Genomic DNA, 20,578 nt, shown 5'->3' on the forward strand with positions numbered 1-20,578 from the left:
TAAAAATCAAAAAGAAAAAAACTCATATTATCCACAGAGATCTGCTTGTGTTTACTAGTGTCAGAGCCTGTGCCACATTCTGACTTGTACTCACAGCAGATTGCCTCTCTCAAATGTCCATTAAACATTCAGCTCTGCTCCTCTCAAGGGCAGCGCAAGTAATTCCTTGTTGACTGTGATTCTAAACTGCTGAGCTTTAAGATGGTCCCTTCTCAGACACAAGGTGTCTTACAGAAAGGCAACACAGACTTGAGTTCTTCCAAGCCATCGCCCAAGCTCTGTGAGTGTGTACTGTATTTTGGAAATACTCCACAAGATCAATACGTTACCCCACCAAGTCAGCACTGGAAAGTCCAGAAAGAGAAATCACAGTCAAAGTGGCCCCTCCGCAGCCCCGCAGAGATCTGGTGGCACACACACAGCCTCCCCCTACCAGCCCTGATCTTGCCTGCAGGGAATGCAGCAGCTTACTGGCAGGGAGGCTCAAGCCTCAGCCTCTGCTAGGAACATGCTGTCATGACCAGAGCCTCTGCTAGAAACCAGATGTGTGTCCCCAGGGCCCTGAGAGGGTTTGGAGCCTGGTTGATCCAGCACGACAGCCTGGGGCACAGTGCTGCTCACTGGGCATGCTCCTCACCCCACACGCGCCATGGCAGTACTGTACCGGGACATGCTCTCACAGCGCTGCTTTGCTATGCGGGCTTGGTGGAAAAGCAAATTCCTGCCCACCCAATTCACAAGTAACCTCACTGACCTTCACAGGATAATTTGGTTGATTATGGAGAATATGAGTCACTCCCAGTCTGCTCTGTTCCCAAGAACTTTCTGTAAGAACAGCAGATCCATGATCCATCCCTAAAAGCATCCAAGAGCTTTATCATCACACATTTCTTGGGCCGCAGAGAATTTCTGATGTTAAAGTCCTGTATCTAAGAGAAATACTTGCCTGAAAAAGTAGCACTCGACTGTAAGAGAAAAGATACCTTCTCAGCGCTTCTCAGAAACACTGCTGTGCCTCCTGTGCCTCTTGGATGCAGACGGAGTCCACCATGTACTCTCTCATGACTCAATGATCCACTCAACTTTCTCCAAGATGTCAATACTACCACATAACCAGTAAAATTATCTCTCTCATGGTTAATAGCACAGAATCCACAGGTATTGGGGCAGTACTGTCAGTTGGTATAACCCTGCAAAACTGCATTGACAACTGAGCTGTTCACGGGTTTAAACTGACAGGTGAATTTATGCACCAGTTTCCTTCGATACCTAATCTCCAGGCCTGCCTGCCCATAAAATAAAGGTGATGGAAAATTAGGTGTCACTTACAGCTTTTATAAGACTGCAATAGGCTAAAATATGCATGCAAAGCAATGTGTGGGAATTTACACAACACAAATACGACACAGTAATTTGTCAAAAATTATTAATACACAGCAAGGCACTGGATTAAAAATAGCATTGTACAACAAAAGGGAAAGAGGTAATCTAAGGTTCTGTGCGCTCTGCTGCATAAGGATTTTCATAGCTAGTGATGGGTGCATCTCTGGAGAGTCGCTAAGTCTGGCTCAGATGAGCACTTCGAAGATGAACAGCTTATTCAATTAACTGTATACGACAGGGTCCCTCCCATCAAATCAGCTTCCTTCACAGCAGCAGCACTTTTGGGAGGAGCCACAGAAGCTCCCTCACCATTATGACAGGCAATAGCTCCCAGCACATCTCATCTCTTCTCTCTGTGGTTTTCTATATAAGATGGTTTCTGTGGACTCGCCTTCTCGGAGGCACTGAAGTAGGTGCGTTCTTTGGCACTAGCCACCTCTAAATTCACTGGTTACAAGATCACTGCCATGTTAGCTTGGGCTCACACTTCATGCTCGGGTCCACCTTCCCAGCTGTGTCCACCAGCCCACTTCATGCAAGCTCCCTTCTGGATTCTCTTCAACTGTGGGTCTTTTGTAATTTTCTAGTTTACCATTTATTAGCTTGTACCTTATATGTTGTATACCTCTTGGCAGAGTTTGCCTCTCGGTTTTATTTCTTCACTTATACGTTGGGAGTCCAGAGCTGAGATGTCCACTGCTTCAACTAACACAACTCTGCTGTCAGTTCATAGCTTCCCAATGCCAGTTCACATCAGCTGAGGAATTGGTCTGAAATCTCTGTGCCTGTTAACCCTTCTAAAGTGTGAAACAGTTATTTAAATCTTTTTTTGTAATCTGATTAAAATGGAAAATTAGGTCATCTACCAAAGGCTTGATCTAGCAAATCCTTATTTATATGAGTCTTCTTGACACATAGACTAGATGCATATATATTTCAGTATCTGTTAATATATTTATGCTGCGATGCTATGAGCTTAGAGGAAAAAATGAGCAGAAAAGCCAGTCAAGGACATAAAAGATGGAGGAACTGAAAATACACAAAATGAAACACTATCATCGATCTTTTTTTTTTTTAAAAAAAAAAGACCAAAACAGAAAGTTGTATCTTAAGAGTATTTATGAGAAGGTCTATATGATCCATCTATCCTTAATCAGCCTGGAGATCAGCAAAGAGCTCTAAATAAAGAGAGAATCTTAAAATGCCATCCAGAAAACAGTTACCTGATACCACTCCCATTGTCATTCCAGGCAAATTTGCACAAGACAATTAAGCAATTTAAAACTGAAGCAGAATGAACTGATGATAGTAATGCTTCAGCATGAGCATCTGAGCCGAAAACAAATGTCTCCCAAAGGGAAAGCAGTACAGAAACTTAGCATCACTTCAGTAACATTCCTGTTGTCTCAGAATAAAGCATTTAGTAAGATGCTACAATGTGTCAGGCAAGCACTGCTCTGAAACATAACCTGCACAAACAAGACCACCCCTAGCTCATGTCATTAGTCATAAAACCTTTTTGTTTTATCCTTCCCCAAACAGATTTATCTCACATTGCTCATTTTCACAGAGCTGCAAGCACACAGAAAAGCCCTCCCTTATTTGCAGAATCTTAAATTGGAATTGTAGGCTGCTTATAGATAAACTTCCAAACACAAATATGCTGAGCTTCCTCTGCTGAGAACGCAACCAGGGAAAAACAGGATCTTTATTAATACCATAAAAGCTCACCTACTGTTAACTCAACAAACTATTAACTATGTTGAGATTAAACACATACTCAAACAGACAAACAATTAATTTGGGCCCACATCTAAACAAGATCTGACCTCAGAGACATGACACGGCAGTAGCCAAACTACCAGTTCCATCACTTGTGTGCTTCTTGGCTACACGATTTCTGCTGCTTACTATCTTCCATCACTAGGCACTTCTATGGGAGCCAGAACTTTGAACAATTTCCGTCCTCAGGAATGGATTCCTACTAAGTGAGCTTCCCTACTCGGGCTTCTCATGCTCTTAGCGTCATTCAAATGCAATCACTGTGTGGTGCTTCATTCCAGGGCTGAAACTAAAATTTCTTTCAAAACTAGAGAGACAGTAATATCTTGCTTTTAGGGAAGTTCAGTGACAATCCACCCTTTCTCCACATCCATCACTCTAACATGTTATCAGAGAACATCAATATTTACAGAGCAGATCTTTTTTTCTTTTGATATCCACACTCTTGAAGCTAGTAGGTGTTTTGGGGTTATGTCAAACTTTATCAGACACTTACGTTGCTGCCAAAGGCATTATTCGTGCCTTGCCTTTATCCATTTTTTGTGTGACTGATCTCAGTTTACCAAGTAATTCATAATGTTCTTTAAGTTAGATTATCCTCTGCTATTTTAGAATGGTTGAGGATGTCATGTTAAATTCTGATACTTTCCTTTTTTATTTCTGGGTTTGTTTTTTGCAGACACTGGAGGGTTACAATTCACAGGCAACTGTGGGATTGCACTGTAGAACTCCCTAAAGACTGAGGTCCTCTACCCATCTATTCGCTTCCTGCAAAGTAAACAGATCAGAATCCTACAGAAAGCAAAAACTCAAGGGTTCAACCTACACTTCTACTTGCTCACATGAATTTGAGTAAACAAGCAAAATAAAGCAGGTGGAAGGGATTTTATTTAATGCCCAGAGGAGTACTTGAGGTAAAAAAGAGTAGAAGATGCAACACCTCTAGTACTGATACAAGCTCAGAAAGTAATGCATAAGAAGTGCTCAGTGATTAAAATTCCCCATTTTTCTGCATCTTTGAAGAACACCGATTCCAAATTATAATAGTTGTCTGCAAAAACTGAGCATGGGAATTCCACAGACCTCCTTCTGACTAACTTTAAAGGACAAACCCACCAACGCAAAAGATGGTACTTGCTTCATGGAAGTTAGGAAAAAGTATAGAATCTCTTAACTTTGGAGAAAAATGGTGGATGAGCAAAGCAGGCATCACAGAGGAAGTAGAGCAAAATCCTCCAAGCTGAAAACACTTACAAGTCTGGAGGTATTAGGAGAAAAGAGTAATACTGTTTGCCTTTATCCCTAGCCTTTAACTTATGGCCAGCATGAAGAGAAAATGCTACGCTGGACAGAAGGCTGCTCTGAAGCAGCAGCAGCTCGTGCTTACATCCTTATGGCCAGAAAACAGAAAAACCACAATTTCATGATAATGCAAACATCTCGGTGCTGTTAACATCAACGTTTTCTGCTTCCGCTAGCTCAGCTCTACTTGGTATTCATGTTCCTAAAGGAGGTTGCCAGAATCTGGAAAGCTGTCACATCCCAATATGCATATTTTAAACACGGTATAAATGAGGGACAGTGCCAACAATTTACCTCAGCAAAGAATTTAGCATGTTATGTGCAGTGATACTTTGATGTATGGCAATGAAGGTTCAGTTAAGGTATATTCAACTTCAACGGAGAAAGTAATTTGTTATGCTGCTCTTCCTGCACTCTGTTGGCAGGAATATAATAATTGCATATCAAATCGGATTTTGGTCTTTCAAATCCACACCCAGCATCCCACAATGAAAACTAAATAATCTTTCAATAAATGGCAAATGAAAAACAAGGCTGTGCAAGGGCTACTTTAAACCCTCCTGTAATTAACTGACAGCTCCATACGTCTACGAAACAGTTTCTGTGCTAACTGGGGAACAGATTCAATGACACATGAAGTATCTCCCTGTCCTATAATTCCTAGTCATCTGATTTAATTACCTCAATATTAATATTCATGACTCAAACATGTTATTACTGCAATCCATCCCCTTTCAGCTAACTAATTTGAATTTAAGAAAAAAAAAAAAATCACACTGCTGGAATTACACTAACACAAATCTACACCACCTGCATCTCTAAATTGGTGAAGCTGCTCAGTGTTTACACGGGCAGCATCCAGCCTCCTGGCAGCAGGATTAGACGACCTCCAAAGGTCATTTCTAGCCCTGTCTTCTGTGATACTCTGTCATGGTTGCACATCTTACATAATGCTCCTATTGAGTAAGGGATGGAGAACTTCTTATTGAAGTGCAGCCAAATTCCCCTGTAACACAGAGACATTAGGATTAGTGCTATCATGTAGACAGAAAGACATCTGCCTAAGGCAAAATTTTATTAAACTCACCAGAACATTTAGGAGCTATTTACCACTAAGGCACATATTGCTGGAAAGTTTTGGGACAGCAAACACCGCAGCATTAGCATTGAGATAGCGTTAGCATGTCTCAGTATTGCTGTTGTCTGAAATTCTCCCACCCCAAGCTGAGATTCCTTGTGATTATGGATCCAGCACTTCCTGACTTTTCCCTGTGATTAAAAATATAATTAACTAAGCTTAGCTAGTTTACCGAGTATTTCAAAACTGAATCCTAGTGAAGGGAAAAGCTTACATATGCCAATTCAACATCCAGAATGCAATGTTATCCCTGCCACTTAATCCTATTTCTCAGGCAGTGTGTGCCATGCTTCCCCTTTCCAGCACACATTACACACAGACATGTGCAAATTACTTTATCTCTGTAATCACTTATTTCTACACAGATTTCATATAAAAATAATGTTTTCTCAGTTGCAGCAGCTTCTAATCACAAATTATCTCTTTATTACAAGAAAAAAAACCTCCTCATTATCTTGAGGCAGCCCTAACCATGCCTTTAATGATTCATCGATGCTGTCTGCCTCAGACTGCCAATGTGTTTGCATTTGTCAGGACCGAAGTGCCACTGTGGCTTATGCAGTTGTAGTGAGCAGGTCTGGGCCGAGCAGGCTGCCATGCACGCGCTTCCCCATGGTGAGGCACAGGCACTGCTCCGCTGGGGGTTTCACTCTTCCTGAGGTCACCCAAATGCTGCCTGCGACACAACCTACTAGAAGTATAGGGTTGGCTTCCACTTAGGAATTTTACTGATTTAAGATGGCATTTGTTGGAGGTTTTGTTGCATGTTTAGCTTTAGGGTGCAACAAAATTTCCAGTTGAATTAATCTACAAAAAAAAAAAAGCTTTAAAAAGTTTACAAAACTCTCATAAAGGAACAGGATTCAACTACAGGAGTATCTAAAAATTATATCTGATGTCACATGAGATAAGCTTTTGTTTCCTACTTCTCTGAGACTATCTGTAACGCTCTTGCTAACAGCTGGATAACACTGTCACGCTAACGGCCTGCTGTAACACTAACCTTGGTTTGTTTGAGTATTTTGATGCTAGAGGTGACAACAGCAAGGCTTTTCTTCCTGGCCTGCTTGATATCCTATTAGCTCCACTTCAGCCTGTGCTAAACGCATTTGCCACATTACCGATGAAAACTGAGAAAAATCAAACCCATTACACGATTGCAAAAACCTTTTCCACTGGCTGTTAGCTTGTTCTGGTATTGATTTTGTGTGGTTTATGATCAGCAAAATCCTTATTGGCTCTACTTACTTTACTGCCTGGGTTTGTCCCTATGCCATCACACTCTCATTTGCTCCTTAGGAGTGTCCCCCAGCTGCAGGCACATGCCCCCAGCCTGGAAGTGCAGCAGAAGGAGAGGAGGGATGGTTCAGGAGGCTCCTGTGTGAATTCAAATGAAAGACTGGAAAAGGCAAGCCTGAGAATAGCTTTGCTTTGGGAAGGAAGGTAGATGAGAGCACTGGCTCAGGGAGATAAATAAGGGAGGGTTTCACTATTGGCACATGGAAAGAAATCCACAAAAAGACTTTTCAAACTTACACCACTGCCTTCTGATCATGTTGATTTGCATCTGTTAAGTGGTCCCCTTGCTGAAAAGGTCCCAGGTCCCCTGCAAACACATGGCTGGTGTGAAACCAAGCACACCTGCATGTCCCCCTGCATCCACCAGGCAACCTCCAGCTTCTCCCAGTTCTGCTGTGCCCACGTTAAATGACCAGTTGTAGTATAACAATATGAAAACAAAAAAACAACAAAAACCGATAAATGAAAATATAAAGCTTCCCAGAAACTAATATTAGTGCAAAAAGCAGAGGACCAGAGGGCCAAACTGATTGAGGTGCCAAATACATGCTCCAAAGGTCCCTCATCAGCCCTGCAGCTCCCCACAGATGCTCATAGCCACTTTTCTTGTCATGTAGAATTAGGCCCAAATCATCAGATGTTGAATAAATACACTGTAGAAAAGTTAGTTTGGTTGAGCAGCAAGCTCTAATTTATAATTATATTGGTTTCTGCTTGGAAGACTGCAATGTAGGCCAAAACTGGAAACTGCATCTCCAGGAATTCTGAATCAGATCAAACCTATGAATCATTTTTACGGTTATCTGCTGCTTTGTTAGGTGGCAGTTATCCCACCTGTAAACTCCCTTTTCATGGGTTACTACTTGTGTGACTCAAAACCAAATTCAAATGATGTTCCTAAAAAAGCTTTCGCATTACAGAAGCCATTGAAGAACAGAACACACACTTTTTCTTGCTGAAACTACAAAATAGATACCAAAACTCATAACAAAGATCAATAGCCACATGGACACGTGGAGGAATGACCAACCCACACTCTTCCTCATTGGTAAGGCATCTCTTTGTGCGAGTGAAACCAACAGTTCATGTTCTGGGTTTATATGAGGTAAGTCTGGATGGAGAGGCAAAGGCTGGGAAGGATCCTGTATCTGCATACACCATTGAATAAAGTGGACACCACAGGCGCAAGCATACAGCAGCAGCCTGCATCCTACTGTCTATAGGCCGCAGACCACAGCACACGGCAAGTTGTGTCAGAGAGTCCCTTCTTGACCCCTTACACCTCTCCCTGCTCAGAGAGGCCTCCAGTAAGGTAGTGTCACCTGGGAGAACCTGGACAACCACCTGATCACAGCTTCAAGAGAGATTTGGGCAGCAGGCAGTGCCATGAAAGCAAGACAGGCAGTAAGACCACTCTCTCAGGCTCTGTTTCTAGCTCCTTGGCTCATTTCCGATCCTGCTGCCGCTCCATTTCCTACAATAGAAGCATCCTACAGTGAACTACAGTGTGCAGACAGCAGCCTGAAGCCTTGCATAAGCCCTGCTGGAAAGCCAGCATGGCAACAGCATCTCCCATGTACAGAACAATGGTGGCACACCCAGCCTTCAGGGCAAAAGTATCACGTACTAATAACCCAAGAAGATGGTAGGATTTAATTCAGCTATTATATGTGAGACTGCTGTTTCAGGGGTACAGGAAAAGCTGCTGAGAGGGTCAGGAGTCTTTTATGTTCACTCTTAAACTCAGATTGCCTTTCTAGCTGTGTTAAAAGCTCTGCCAATATACAATTTCATATTGGAATACTGACTCATACTTCATAACGAGCACGAGATCTAATTTTAAATTTCAGACCTGTCCATCAGTCTCCTTGGTGCTACGCACGCCTGCCTCGGCATGAGTGTGCCAGGTAGTACTCGACTGGAAGGCATCACAGAGCTTGTGGCTACATGCAGCACCTGCTGCCGGGAGGACCAGACCTCATCACTGAGTGGAAGCAGCAAAGGGAGACACCCACACCTCTCACCTCTAGAAACAAAGACATCAAAACATCCAGTGTTTCCACATGGTTGCAGGCATCCTCCAGCCCAAGGCAGGCTGCCTGCATGGCCAAGATACCCACCCGAGCAGCCGGTCCCTACAGCAATGAGCGCGTGGCAGCAGTGCTGCAACTCCTCCCAGAGGCAGAGCATCAGCAGGAGGCACCAACTACAGCAGGTCACCACCGCAACACCGGGACACTCCACCTACCCAAAAAGAACTGGGAGAATATCCTCCCCACAGTCCTGAGTGTCTTATTACAGGATGGATATTTACTGGGAAACACAGTGGGGGAAACTACAAGAACAGCAGGCTTCCAAGGGAAAGAGAAGCTAGATTTATATAGTTATCCATCCCTATGGATGAGCGATGGAGGAGTGCTCCCATGATCAGGCAAGAGTGGAAGCTGGGGAACTGCCAGAGGACAAGGCTAATGTGGGCGAACACAGTGAAGACTTAAAATTATCAGGACAAAAGGGGGGTTTGGATTAATTTCTCTACACAGAGTGATTAAGCTGTAGGACAGGCTATTAAATGTAGTTAAACATGTTGCAAGATTAAATATGTCCTCAAGACTGCAACTACCCTCTTGCTTCCCAGAGCCCATAAAAGAGCCATCCTATAATAACACCTTGCTGTCCTTACTAACCGGCTCACAGCTGAAGCAGGAAAGATGACCATTTTGTAAAATTACTCCACTGGCAATCTCAGCACAGAACCTAATTTTGAGAAAAAATTAACTGTGCATTTCATGCTGGCAGCTACATGATAGCAGAGGAGAAGGCTGTCTGTATAGCCTCCATCTCTTCTGGAAGACTTCTTTGGGCTGATTGTGGAGGAAAGTAAGAAAAAAAATGTTTTCAAATGACTTGACTTTTAAGCCAAAAATCTCTCAGTGCAAGTATGTCACTATCCATAGGTGCTCACATCTCCAATACCTTGTCTGCCCGGCCATGTAACACAAGAGGCTGGGCTTCTTCATCCTCAGCTAGAGCAACGACCTCTCCAGACAAATTCCCTGGGAGGGAAAAGCCCCAAAAGGGGTATCAGAGATCAGGAACCAAAGTGTCCAGCTCTGGCTGGAATCAGCACCTTAATAAACTACTTCAGTATTCTGGAAAACTCTGCAGGTGTCTCCTGCATTTCTAGATACCTCAAACAAGCCTGATCTTAGGGGCATAAAGTAGGCCTGTGCCAGAACAGACCAGACACCCACATAATGCAGGATCCTGCCCCAGCTTCACCTCCTTATTTCCTTAATTTCTGGAGATCTGATCCAGTATCTCTGGGGTCCTGATATGATGCTGAGATTATGCAGTTATTCCAGTGAGACTCAGCAGCTGTTGTTTCTTCAGAGCCACAGCCAGGGCAGTGACTGCCAGGCAGAGGGGACTTGGGTGCTGCATGATGAACCCTGCCACATTGCGTTTTTAGGCATCCAAGCTCTATCAGGAACAAGGTTTAGGCGCTTATTGCACATTTCCCCATTCATGTGCCAGACATACGGCTCTTTCTACGCTGAGCCTACATTTTCCCCTGCTTCGTTGCCTTTCCTGCCTTTTTTGAGATCCCTATGGCTGTACCCTACACTGTTGCTACAGCTGGGTCTTAGAGCTAATCAAAGACTGGATTTTATTTTGTGAAAGTATACAAACCCACATAATCAAGCGATGCATAACAATAACACTTGTGAGAGGCGTAAAACATGGGAACCTATGTTTTGTCAGGGCTTCAGACGAAACCAAATGTACCATATAAACACAGTTTTCTGGTTTCTCAGTCCCTTTTCACAGTTACTTCACTGTAATCAGCATATGCTGACATTATATGAATATGATGCTGATTAAGACACTAATAATTTGAAAGTAATCTCAAACACAGGTAACAAAACACAGTACATATCATTACTGCTAGGATGCACTATTCACATTTATGTGCTTTAAAGCTATCAACTTAACGACTGTATAATGATATACCTCCCAGACCCAACAAATGGTAGCAGAGTCCCTTGTGCTCTCTTTCCCTTTCTGCTGGTTGTGTATCTGCAATGTCTTTGTAGCAAAACCAGACAAGATTTCCTAAGTCAGCATGTTCAATAACCAGCTACCCATCTCCTGGTCAGTATAAAAGATTTCTCCATCGATCCTCTATAGGTCCCGGGACAGGAGATGTGGCAGCTCCCTCTGGATGCTACTGCCTGCCCTACTGGCAGCCCCTCCACTGACATGGTTTTCACCAGTATTAGTGAAGCTAATCCTTGGGCTTTAATATGATGTGATCATCTTCCTAATTGAAGAGGTTAATGAGGTGCTTTCACTTTACTACATTTCCAAAACATTTAGGAGAAAAATTCAGGTATCTCTCCAAGCAGCCCTAAAGGATGGTAAGTCTTCCACAGAACCAGCTGGTACACCTTGTTGCCAACACAGCCACCAACCACCCAGCAAAGCCATTCCCGAATCCGCACATCTCGCTCTGAGCTGCCTCTAAAACACGTGAAACTATGCCACTGCTGCTGGCTGCCCCCGTGCTGCCTTCTTTTACGTTTCAAGTACCATTTAATTCAACAGGAATTAAATCAGTCAAATTCAGAAAGTACTCCCCTAGAATCTGAAAACAGTGAATCTGAAAACAGTTGCAATAGTTGGCAAGTTTTAAATCATCTGCATTCATCTGCTGGGATATCGTACTTTGTTCAGTTGCACAAGGGGCTTCTACATCCAGGCAAAGCTTAAATGACTCACGGAGCAGTCAAACTTGAGAGCTCTCACAGCTGCTTATCTACATCATCAGAACAAAACAAGTATCTTAAACAAGGTCTCCTCTGTTTATTTCCTGGTTACCTCACCAATAGGAAAGCAATTTACGTATTTCCTCTCCCTAAACACACAAATAATTGAGAAAGGTTTTTGGTTACAAAGGCTGTTGGAAACTGTCACGTCCTTCATGCTGAGATTTAGTCAGAGCGCTTCATTAGTAATCCTTCAGCCCCCGGCCCAAGGAGAGGGGCTGCACGACCTCCAGAGGCCCCATCCTGCCCCACTCAGCACCAGGTCCCTCTTAGGCTACACGGCGCACGTAGAATAATGAGACAGAACTCAAAAATCAAGGTTGCACGTTTGTGTGCACATGTGCATGTGAGGTGAGAGTCTTTTCATCCACTGCCTGCCTTGAAGTTATTAGGATTTCATTCTGGCCCCGTTCTGAAGGTTTCTTTGATAGGATTACAAGGACTAAAAATCTGCACCTTCAGCAGGCAGAAAGACGGAAGAGAGATCTTTTGCTCCTTAGCTGAGCATTTCCTGAGCAGGTGGCACAGCAGTCACAGTTATCATGTCTATCTGATTAATACTAATACTGAAACTAAAATATAATAATGTTGTGCAATACAATAAATTCTAGAAAAATAAAAAATACCGACATTTTACTCTTCCAGCAGCTGCCAATTAGGACTGTATCTCCTGAGATTTTAGAGAATGAAGACAAAAAGACATAATTATTCCCAGAGTTCTGGGCAATAAAAGACAGACGTGACTGTAACCACAAACTGAAGGAAAACTACAAGTAAAACAGTCGGGGGGGAATTGCAAATCAGATTATATTACATACATATGACCATCACAAGTCATGTTAAAAAGACAACAAAACCAGACTACCTACTATTTTATTACACAGGGATGAGCTCAGGTACTATAGTGCTGTGGGCAAGGAAAGTAGAATAAGTGTATAAATGAGCTGTCAGGGCAACTGCTGTAGCAAAATGCAGACAGCATTCTGAAATTTCTGAAAAAAATTGAGAAATATAGGCAGCCTCAGAGGTTTAAGGCTAGAAAAATGCCATTAAAACAATGCAGTCTGGCTTCCTGCCCTGTGGAGACAAAGGAATTTTGATAATAATTCCAGGAATGCCTGGTTTCCTTTTTTGCTGCTGGAAGTGGATACGGTCAAAAGAAGTCTGTGGGCTTCTTCCTCTACATAAAATTTTGGCAAAAACAACTGGACCAAGATTAAGTTTATGAACAACATTCTTCATGTGACTTAAGACATAAACAAAAGATCTGTACTAATAAATCATTGCAGGAGTGTTATGTTTTCCACTTCTGTGGTTTTTGTGAAGCCCTACAAGCAGTTGCAATCCATCTGCATTACTTCCCGCCATTCATCAGGACAACCCTGCTTTCATGTTCACCTACAGAAACAGCAGGAGAAAATCTCTATCACTTACCCTCTCTCTTCATTTGCATCACGTTGTGCACAAGAGGGAAACCCATCCACCCCAGCTGGCAAACCTCCTGCCAGAGGATGTCCCACGATGCTTCCTCCATCCCCCTGCTTCTGCAGGGGTGCCAGAATACGTACCATAGAACCAAGATTTGTCATGCTACAATTAAGTGTTAACAAAGACCCTAAATACAGTGAGAAATCTTACACAGAAGATGACCCCCTGCAACCCACTGGTATTTCTTAGATGGTAACAGCTGTCTGGCCCCCACCAGAGTTTACCAGAGAACTGTCTTTAGCTAGATCATTGCTCACAAACTCAACAGAAACTTCCAGTCTGAACGAAGACTAACAGAAAGATCTCAAAGAATGAGATTGGAGAGTAAAAGGAATCTGCTTTCCTCCCGTTCTGCTAATAGCAGCAATTACAACATACTGACTCCAGAAACAGTTGACACACAAAACAACTTCTTCCTGGAAACATGCCAGCAGCTCATGAAAATTATAAGCTTGCTTCCCTGTAGCATAAACACATCTCAGTGAGGCTCCACAACAAGAGCAGCAGCAGAATTATCAGGCAGATCAGCCACTAAAGCTACCTGCCTCTCTGCTGACAGCCGCCAGCAACGCTGGGCCGCCTGCACTTTCCAAGGAGAGCGGCATTTTCTCAGACAGCTGAGATAACCTTTTCTGGAGCACTTTGGCTCCAACGCTGGCGGGAACTGAACTCTTCCAGCAGAGTGACAAGTTCCATCATTCTCATCAGACAAACAGAATTTGGTAGACCAAAGCACTTGGGCAGCAAATGGAGCTAGAATAGTAGTAATGGAAAGCACCTGCTTTGTTTGCTGGTTTGGGGGTTGTTATTTTCAGAGTTCTGTTGGTCCCACTGTTACAAACAGGCAGAAGTAAAAAAGGCATTTAACACATACTTCATAGGCTGGAAAGTGGCAGCAAGTTGACATTTTTCCCATCTCAGTCTCCTCCTGTTCCCACACCTCCTTGTTACAAGTAGGTCTGTGGATAAATAAGTCATTCCACTTGACTGACTCACAATATTCCTAGGTTTCATTTTCACTCTTTGTTAAGGGAATACTAGCACGGGCAACCAACATAGCTGGCTGAGTTTTGCTGAGAGTATTTGTTATACCATGGCCAGAGGCCTGGCTCCACAGACAGCACACAGGGAAAATTTACACCGTATAGGACAGCAAAAGAAGTGCTACGGTCACAGAACACACATGGTAGCTAGAAGGGGTGACTTAGACTATTAAAAGGCCACAGGCTTTTTCTGCTTTAAATGAAATACTTCCTTAGTAAATAATACAAGGTTGCTATGAAGGGTTAACCTCACTGACCAAAGCACCAAACTGGCATTTGATATTGGAGACGGGCAGAAGGATTTGGTTTCTGTATTCCTCACAAAGGGAATTGTTCCCTGTTCTTACAACAGGCAGAGAACACTCTTGATATCACTGTTTCCTTTTGGTTTTCTATAAACTAACTCAAATTGCTCTAAGAGGCAAACTCTGGATTTCCCAGTAATACCTACGCTCCCAGGAACCCTGACTCCAAGGGCTGCTTCCCTGGATCAGAGGAAAAGGGAAAGCCCAAGATTCAACAACAGTGTTACACCAGGCTTACACAGGTGTACAACCTTGGTAACCCTGGTGGAGTTTGTAAGTAAAAAGGAATTAGAGCATCTTGGCAGTATTTTATGAAACATTTATCATCAGCAGCTAAACATCAAAAGTGTTATCTAAAATCACCTAAACATGACTGAATGCTGTTGCAGTTGAGGGCACCACTTTCAGCTGATCAGAGAAGAGGCACAACACAGAGCAACACTATCTCCATGAAGATTGATCAGCCCCTGAGCTTTGCCTGGTTTTGACCTCACAAAAAACTTCAGCCATGGACACCAAATACAGTGATGATCTTGTGATCAGGACACCGCTCCAGCGCAATAAATGATCAAAGACTGCCGTTCTAACTCAGATTGGTCGCTGAAGAGACACAAGCTTTCCTTACAAGTACCACCAATAATGAAAAGAGCCTTTGGTCAACTTCCAGGTTTGCTTGCTGATTACCAGCCTTACTGAGGACATTTTGTGTTTTGATGAAAATGCTTATGCTTGTGTTAAGCACAAACATGCAAGTCATTGCTCTGCATTAGAAGAGTACAAGTTTAAAGGGACAGACTCTTCTCTTAGTTAGAAAAAGATCATGGGATAGACTCACACTTGGATCTGAAGGTTTCAGAAGGGAAAAGAGAAAGAGAGGGAGGCAGAGCTGGAGGAAGGAAACCTGACCTCAATTTGAACTAACAAGTGAGACAAATTTCTTATTGTGGAAGTCAGAGGAATGCAGACCTGCCTGGAAAAGTAAAATCAGAGGAAATAAGTAATACTCAGTAAACTCATTTTCAGAAAATCACCCTATCTTTACTGCCTTATTCTTAACATGAACACAATGTTTCTTATGTTATGTTCAGGAATACCCTGTAAAATTGAAGTGGGTTTTTTTGTGGGTTTTTTTTTTTTTCTAGATAGTTTTATTCCAGTCATTCATTACCTCCAAAGAAAGACTACAAACCCTTCAGCATCAAAGCATCTGCCACTGACCATATCAAATGTTGGCAATGGCCATTTTTTTTTTTTAAGAAATCCTCACCACGCAATGTCAATTCCTACTTTTCTCTACTAGCTCCTGTCAAAGCCCAAATAATATCCACTGCTGGTGCCACCTACCCAGTTTCCTTCCTCAGCTGGCAACTAAGTACTTTTCAGAACCATAAAATAAAACAAATTGAAATAAGTTGAAAATGTCTTTTGTTAAATACTTTTAGGACTACACATTTGTTAAGTACCATACTTACTTGCAACAATAGCTGAAGTAGTATCAAAAGTGATATTTTACTCTCCTTTAGGAAAAATATTTGTCTTAGCACCTAAGATATTTAACAACTCTAGTCAACAGTGTCAAAACCAGAAGTTGGCAACTCTGCTATCATAACTGTATTCTCAAGATGACACACAGAAAACTAAACCAAACCAAACCAAAAATATAGCTCTGCAATTGCACAATGCGTTTATAATAAGCATTAACCAGATCTAATCTCTGGCATTTTGATCAATACAGAAATTTCATCTGCAAACCATTTTTCCCTACTTCTATATAAATGTTCATACATATAAGTAAAACGCAGAACTGACTGTTCTAACTGAAAACAAACTGTTTATCTCCAAAGCACATCAGCTAAATGTTCTTCCTCAACTCTATCGCAGGACAGTAACCACAAGCAAACATGCCATGAGGCTACCTGGTGCGACTGTGCTTAGACCTGACATCTGGACATGCAGAAATTTCCATTTCTGTGAATTTTGTAAGGGTTCAGCCGACACTTAACCTACTCACATAGTCTTTTATCTTCCTGTTGTAAAAACATTCAATTAAATCTGCTGCTTCAGATAAATGTCTTTACAGGAAAAAGATTTGTCCTTTGCATTCAGGTTAAGAAATATCATGGAAAGCACAAGTTTTCACAAATTATGTAGTAAGTGCTGATATTCTAGGGAAATGTCTTTGCAAGTTATTATTTATTGCTTGGGGATCATATTGGAGGAAATTTCACATGTCACAGAAGAGCTTTCCCACACTGTAAAAAAAGAATTTCCCATACTGTGTATCATGACTTTTCTTAAGATTAAATTCCTTTTCTTGTTGAAATAATGAATCAAACGCATAGAGCCTGCAGCTCATTTGATGCATTGAGTAGATCACATGTCAAGCGCCTAAGTCACTTTGATCCTAAAAAAAAGGGGGGGGAAAGCACTTGAATCAGCAGTGTCATACACTAGATTAAATTTGCCACTAATCCAATCAGATACACCATTTACTTTGTCCTACATGTTAAGCACCCCACCCCCCAATCTATTAAAGACCATGTATTTCATTAAATAGTGCCGGTTCATAATTCCCAGTTAATGTCTCAGCACAAATTAAAAGGGAGTTTAAATTCTACTTCCCCTTGCTGATGCGTATCTTTGTGATCAGCTGCTTTGCCACCCCTGGCAGGGTGCATTGCCACTAATCACTTCCCTTTTTACAGTGCAGTAAAATGGGTCATATAACTTCGGAGATGACTGATACCGGAGCAGACACAAACTAAGACACAGCGTTACTAGGCACCAGCCGTGCGGCTGAGCAGCAGTGGGCTTGCCCAGGCTGGCACGGACGATGCCAAGGCAGAAAGGAAGAAGCCAACCAGCGTTGCAACACAGCCAGGGGAACACAGCGCAGCTGGCAAAGGGGGTGTGACGTGCTCAGTTTAGTTGTGCTCCTGGGCAGAGACAGATGGATAAATAGTGTATTTATATGCTTTTGATATTTCATATTTTATCTATATTGATACATATGCTTCAGGCAGGCTTTTGCATGCCCTCTCTGCAACCCGGCAGAAGTTCAGCTGCACACTCGCTGACCATACCTTTATGGGTCGCCTAAGACCCAAAGGAGGAGTGACCCTTCATTTGCAGAATTTACATATCAGCCAATTTAAATACCCAGAGTGGGGACCAAAGCTAAAGACAAATTTGGACTCACCACCACCAACCACCCAGCTGCAAAAAAAGCTTCACAGTGTGAGCTGCAGCCTCAGAGCAGGGCTGGGGCAGCTCCCCCAGGACAATCTCCTTTTCCTTTGCCAGCAACCTGGAAGCAATGTTGGTTTGGTATATATTTTCATCATGCTGACAGTTATTTCCCAAACACTAGTCTTTACCTGCTAATTGTTAAATCTACATTTTCACCAGTAACTGTCTTTCACCTGCTGCTCCTGCTGCTACGGACTTTAAGAGACCTTAAACGTTTCTTACCAAGAACTCAGTCTAACAGAGCATGGTGAGCTTCTTCACGCTATAATTAAGTCATCCCAGCCCTGTGAACCACAATATAAAAGTTAATCAAATGAAAAAGAAATTAGGAATGTTGTTACTCAAAACACCAGATTTTTACAGGTCATATTTCTTAACTGTAAGAATATTTCATGTCTGTCATTCATTTGTTCTAGCTTCTCTGTGAAAAGACTGCAGAAAAATTATGCTTATTTGAAATGTCACCTTTACCAATCTTCATACCAATTTTAACCTCAATAAGCACACAGCACATTGAACTGAAAATCTGTTGAATGAAAGATGAGTTTGACTGAACTGAAGTTTTCATAATGTAATAGCACATAATCAAAGGTAAGGTTGCTATCCCCACAGAGCTCTCTCTAGTAAAAAATCTGCTTCACGCTAACAGGATAGGTTAATTACTGTTTCCCCCCAATAAAATGACTGCTATATAGTTTTTTGCTTATTACATTAGAACAAATGATGTATGTACATGTTTAAATACGATTTCTCTCTTCATGAAGGCAATCATAATTAGCAAACTCCTAAGTCTTTTCTCAGTTTTTACTGTGTTTACTTGAAGAAACTCTCACTAAGGATCACAACAGACTTCAGATTTTATCCCATTCATGACAATTTCTAAGACAATTTTATCCCATTGCCTGACAATTTATGAGACTGAGAATTAATAAATAAGTATTTGCCTTACATCTTCATATCATCCATCAACACAACCATTAGCTTGAACACTTAAGAGATAAGCCGACAAAAAGACCTAAAAGCTGACACATGGCTCTATGTCCTTAAAATTTTGCTTCCTATCTTCTTGTCAAACACATCTCTTACATTTGTCAGGTTCATCAGCTGGATAAATATGCACATTGTCAAATTCCACACTCAGAAGCACTATGTTGACCCTGGGGCAGACATTCACAGTGTATATTTTTGCAGCTGGAGAACCCGTAGAAGACAAATATGCTCTGAAAAAGGCAGCAAGATTGAGGCTATATGAATGAAGATTTAAGATTAAGATTTATTTAAGCAAAACAATTTTTTTAAAATAATAACCCACCAACACCCCCAAAATAACATACAAATGAAGTTAGATCCTGTTGCAAAGAAACATCAGAGGATATGTTTCCAAGGCATGAAAAAAGTCCATTTTCAAGTGTGCCGCTTGGGGCCTTTTTCAAAGCGTTAGCATACACACAGAAACTTTGTGAATGCTTATTATAGCATTAAAAAAAAATATGTACCATTTAATATTAGTATGCTGCAGATTTTGTGTTTGCTGTGAGAACATCCTTACTGTCAATCCCTATGAATTAATTCAGCATTTTACAAAAGTATTGGAAGATGAAATATTTGACATTGAATACAAACAGAGATTTCATCAGGACATTTTGAAGATCTGCACAAGATGTTCTTTTATGCCAACCTCAGGCTCACAATACGCAGCTTACCAAGAAGGGCAGCGCTTACAGACAAGTAACACCCATCTGCACACCAGTATTTCCATCCCAGTGTTTTCGCAGCACTTTCATTTTCAACCAACAGTTTGCTCTCATACGTAGAACTCGCCACATAGCTGTAAACGTAGGACATTTAAGGGTGGATGAATAATTTTGCTAAAACTAACATAATTTGAGCCAAGACCAATTTGAAGAGCTCCTTTGCATGCCTTTTTATTCTGAAGGCTGATTTTTGCTGCTATTTTTTCAGATTAATACTAGCATAAAAGGGGCTGTATTCAGCCATAACGTGGTTTGTCGCCTCTGTTATCTGTCTGACCTGCCATTTGTACTTCGGCTGTTTTGACTGTTTCTCTGTATCCCCCTTCACAGCCAGGCAGGGACCCAAGAGTTGTTTCTCAGAAACTGAAGTTATGCCCATCTCAGAAGTTTTAGCTTGAAAACCATGTCACTGAGCATTGCACACATGCAGCTTTCAAACACCAACGTCTGTGAGATTTACAGGGGTATTTTCAGCCATTGTCCTCACATGCATCTGCTCCTACTGTGCCTGTTTTATTATAGGAGCAAGTAATAACCCTTCCAAGTGGGAGTCATAAGAACTTGTTGCACTTGGTGTTTTATAGTGTGGAAAGAATAAAAGGAGAATAAAGTCATGAAGGGCCTTCTTACTTTACTGCAGTTCAAGGAACTGGTAATGTCTGCCCGGCCCCACGGCACAGCACGCTGTCCCACAGGCATCATGTGTGTGGGCTAAGCCATAGGCACGGGGACCCAGAACAGATCCTCTCTTTTAAACACTCTTTTCAAAGTGGGAATTGCCCGTATTTATTCCTGGAGTCTCTTTCCACCTCCAGAGAGAAAATATCTAGTTACATAGCTCATTTCAAAGATTATTCACTCACTGACTTACCTCCATGGGAAGAAAGTACTTATGGCATTTTCTTTTAAAGGCTCCTGATTCTGAAAGTGTCATAAATTTAATGAACATTACGATATATATGTTCGTGACATATTTCCTGTAATAAAACAGTCCAAACAATGTCCT

At 41.9% G+C, this 20,578-nt stretch overlaps 1 protein-coding gene across 8 annotated transcripts in view; it reads right to left on the minus strand.

The window, feature by feature from the left end:
- Nucleotides 1-20,578, minus strand: part of CCDC85A (coiled-coil domain containing 85A) — a 196,177-nt gene that overhangs the window by 130,266 nt on the left and 45,333 nt on the right. The window contains exon 3 of one of the 8 annotated variants that reach the window (XM_056357090.1): nt 6-7,211. The exons of the other annotated variants lie outside the window; for them this stretch is intronic. Within the exon in view, the coding sequence (XP_056213065.1) occupies nt 7,138-7,211 (74 nt within the window). The 3' untranslated portion in view covers nt 6-7,137. Of the gene's footprint in view, nt 1-5; nt 7,212-20,578 lie in introns of those variants that run through there. 8 annotated transcript variants of the gene reach the window in all.

The sequence above is a fragment of the Falco biarmicus genome, chromosome 12, assembly GCF_023638135.1.
Source record: "Falco biarmicus isolate bFalBia1 chromosome 12, bFalBia1.pri, whole genome shotgun sequence".
Taxonomy (NCBI): domain Eukaryota; kingdom Metazoa; phylum Chordata; class Aves; order Falconiformes; family Falconidae; genus Falco; species Falco biarmicus.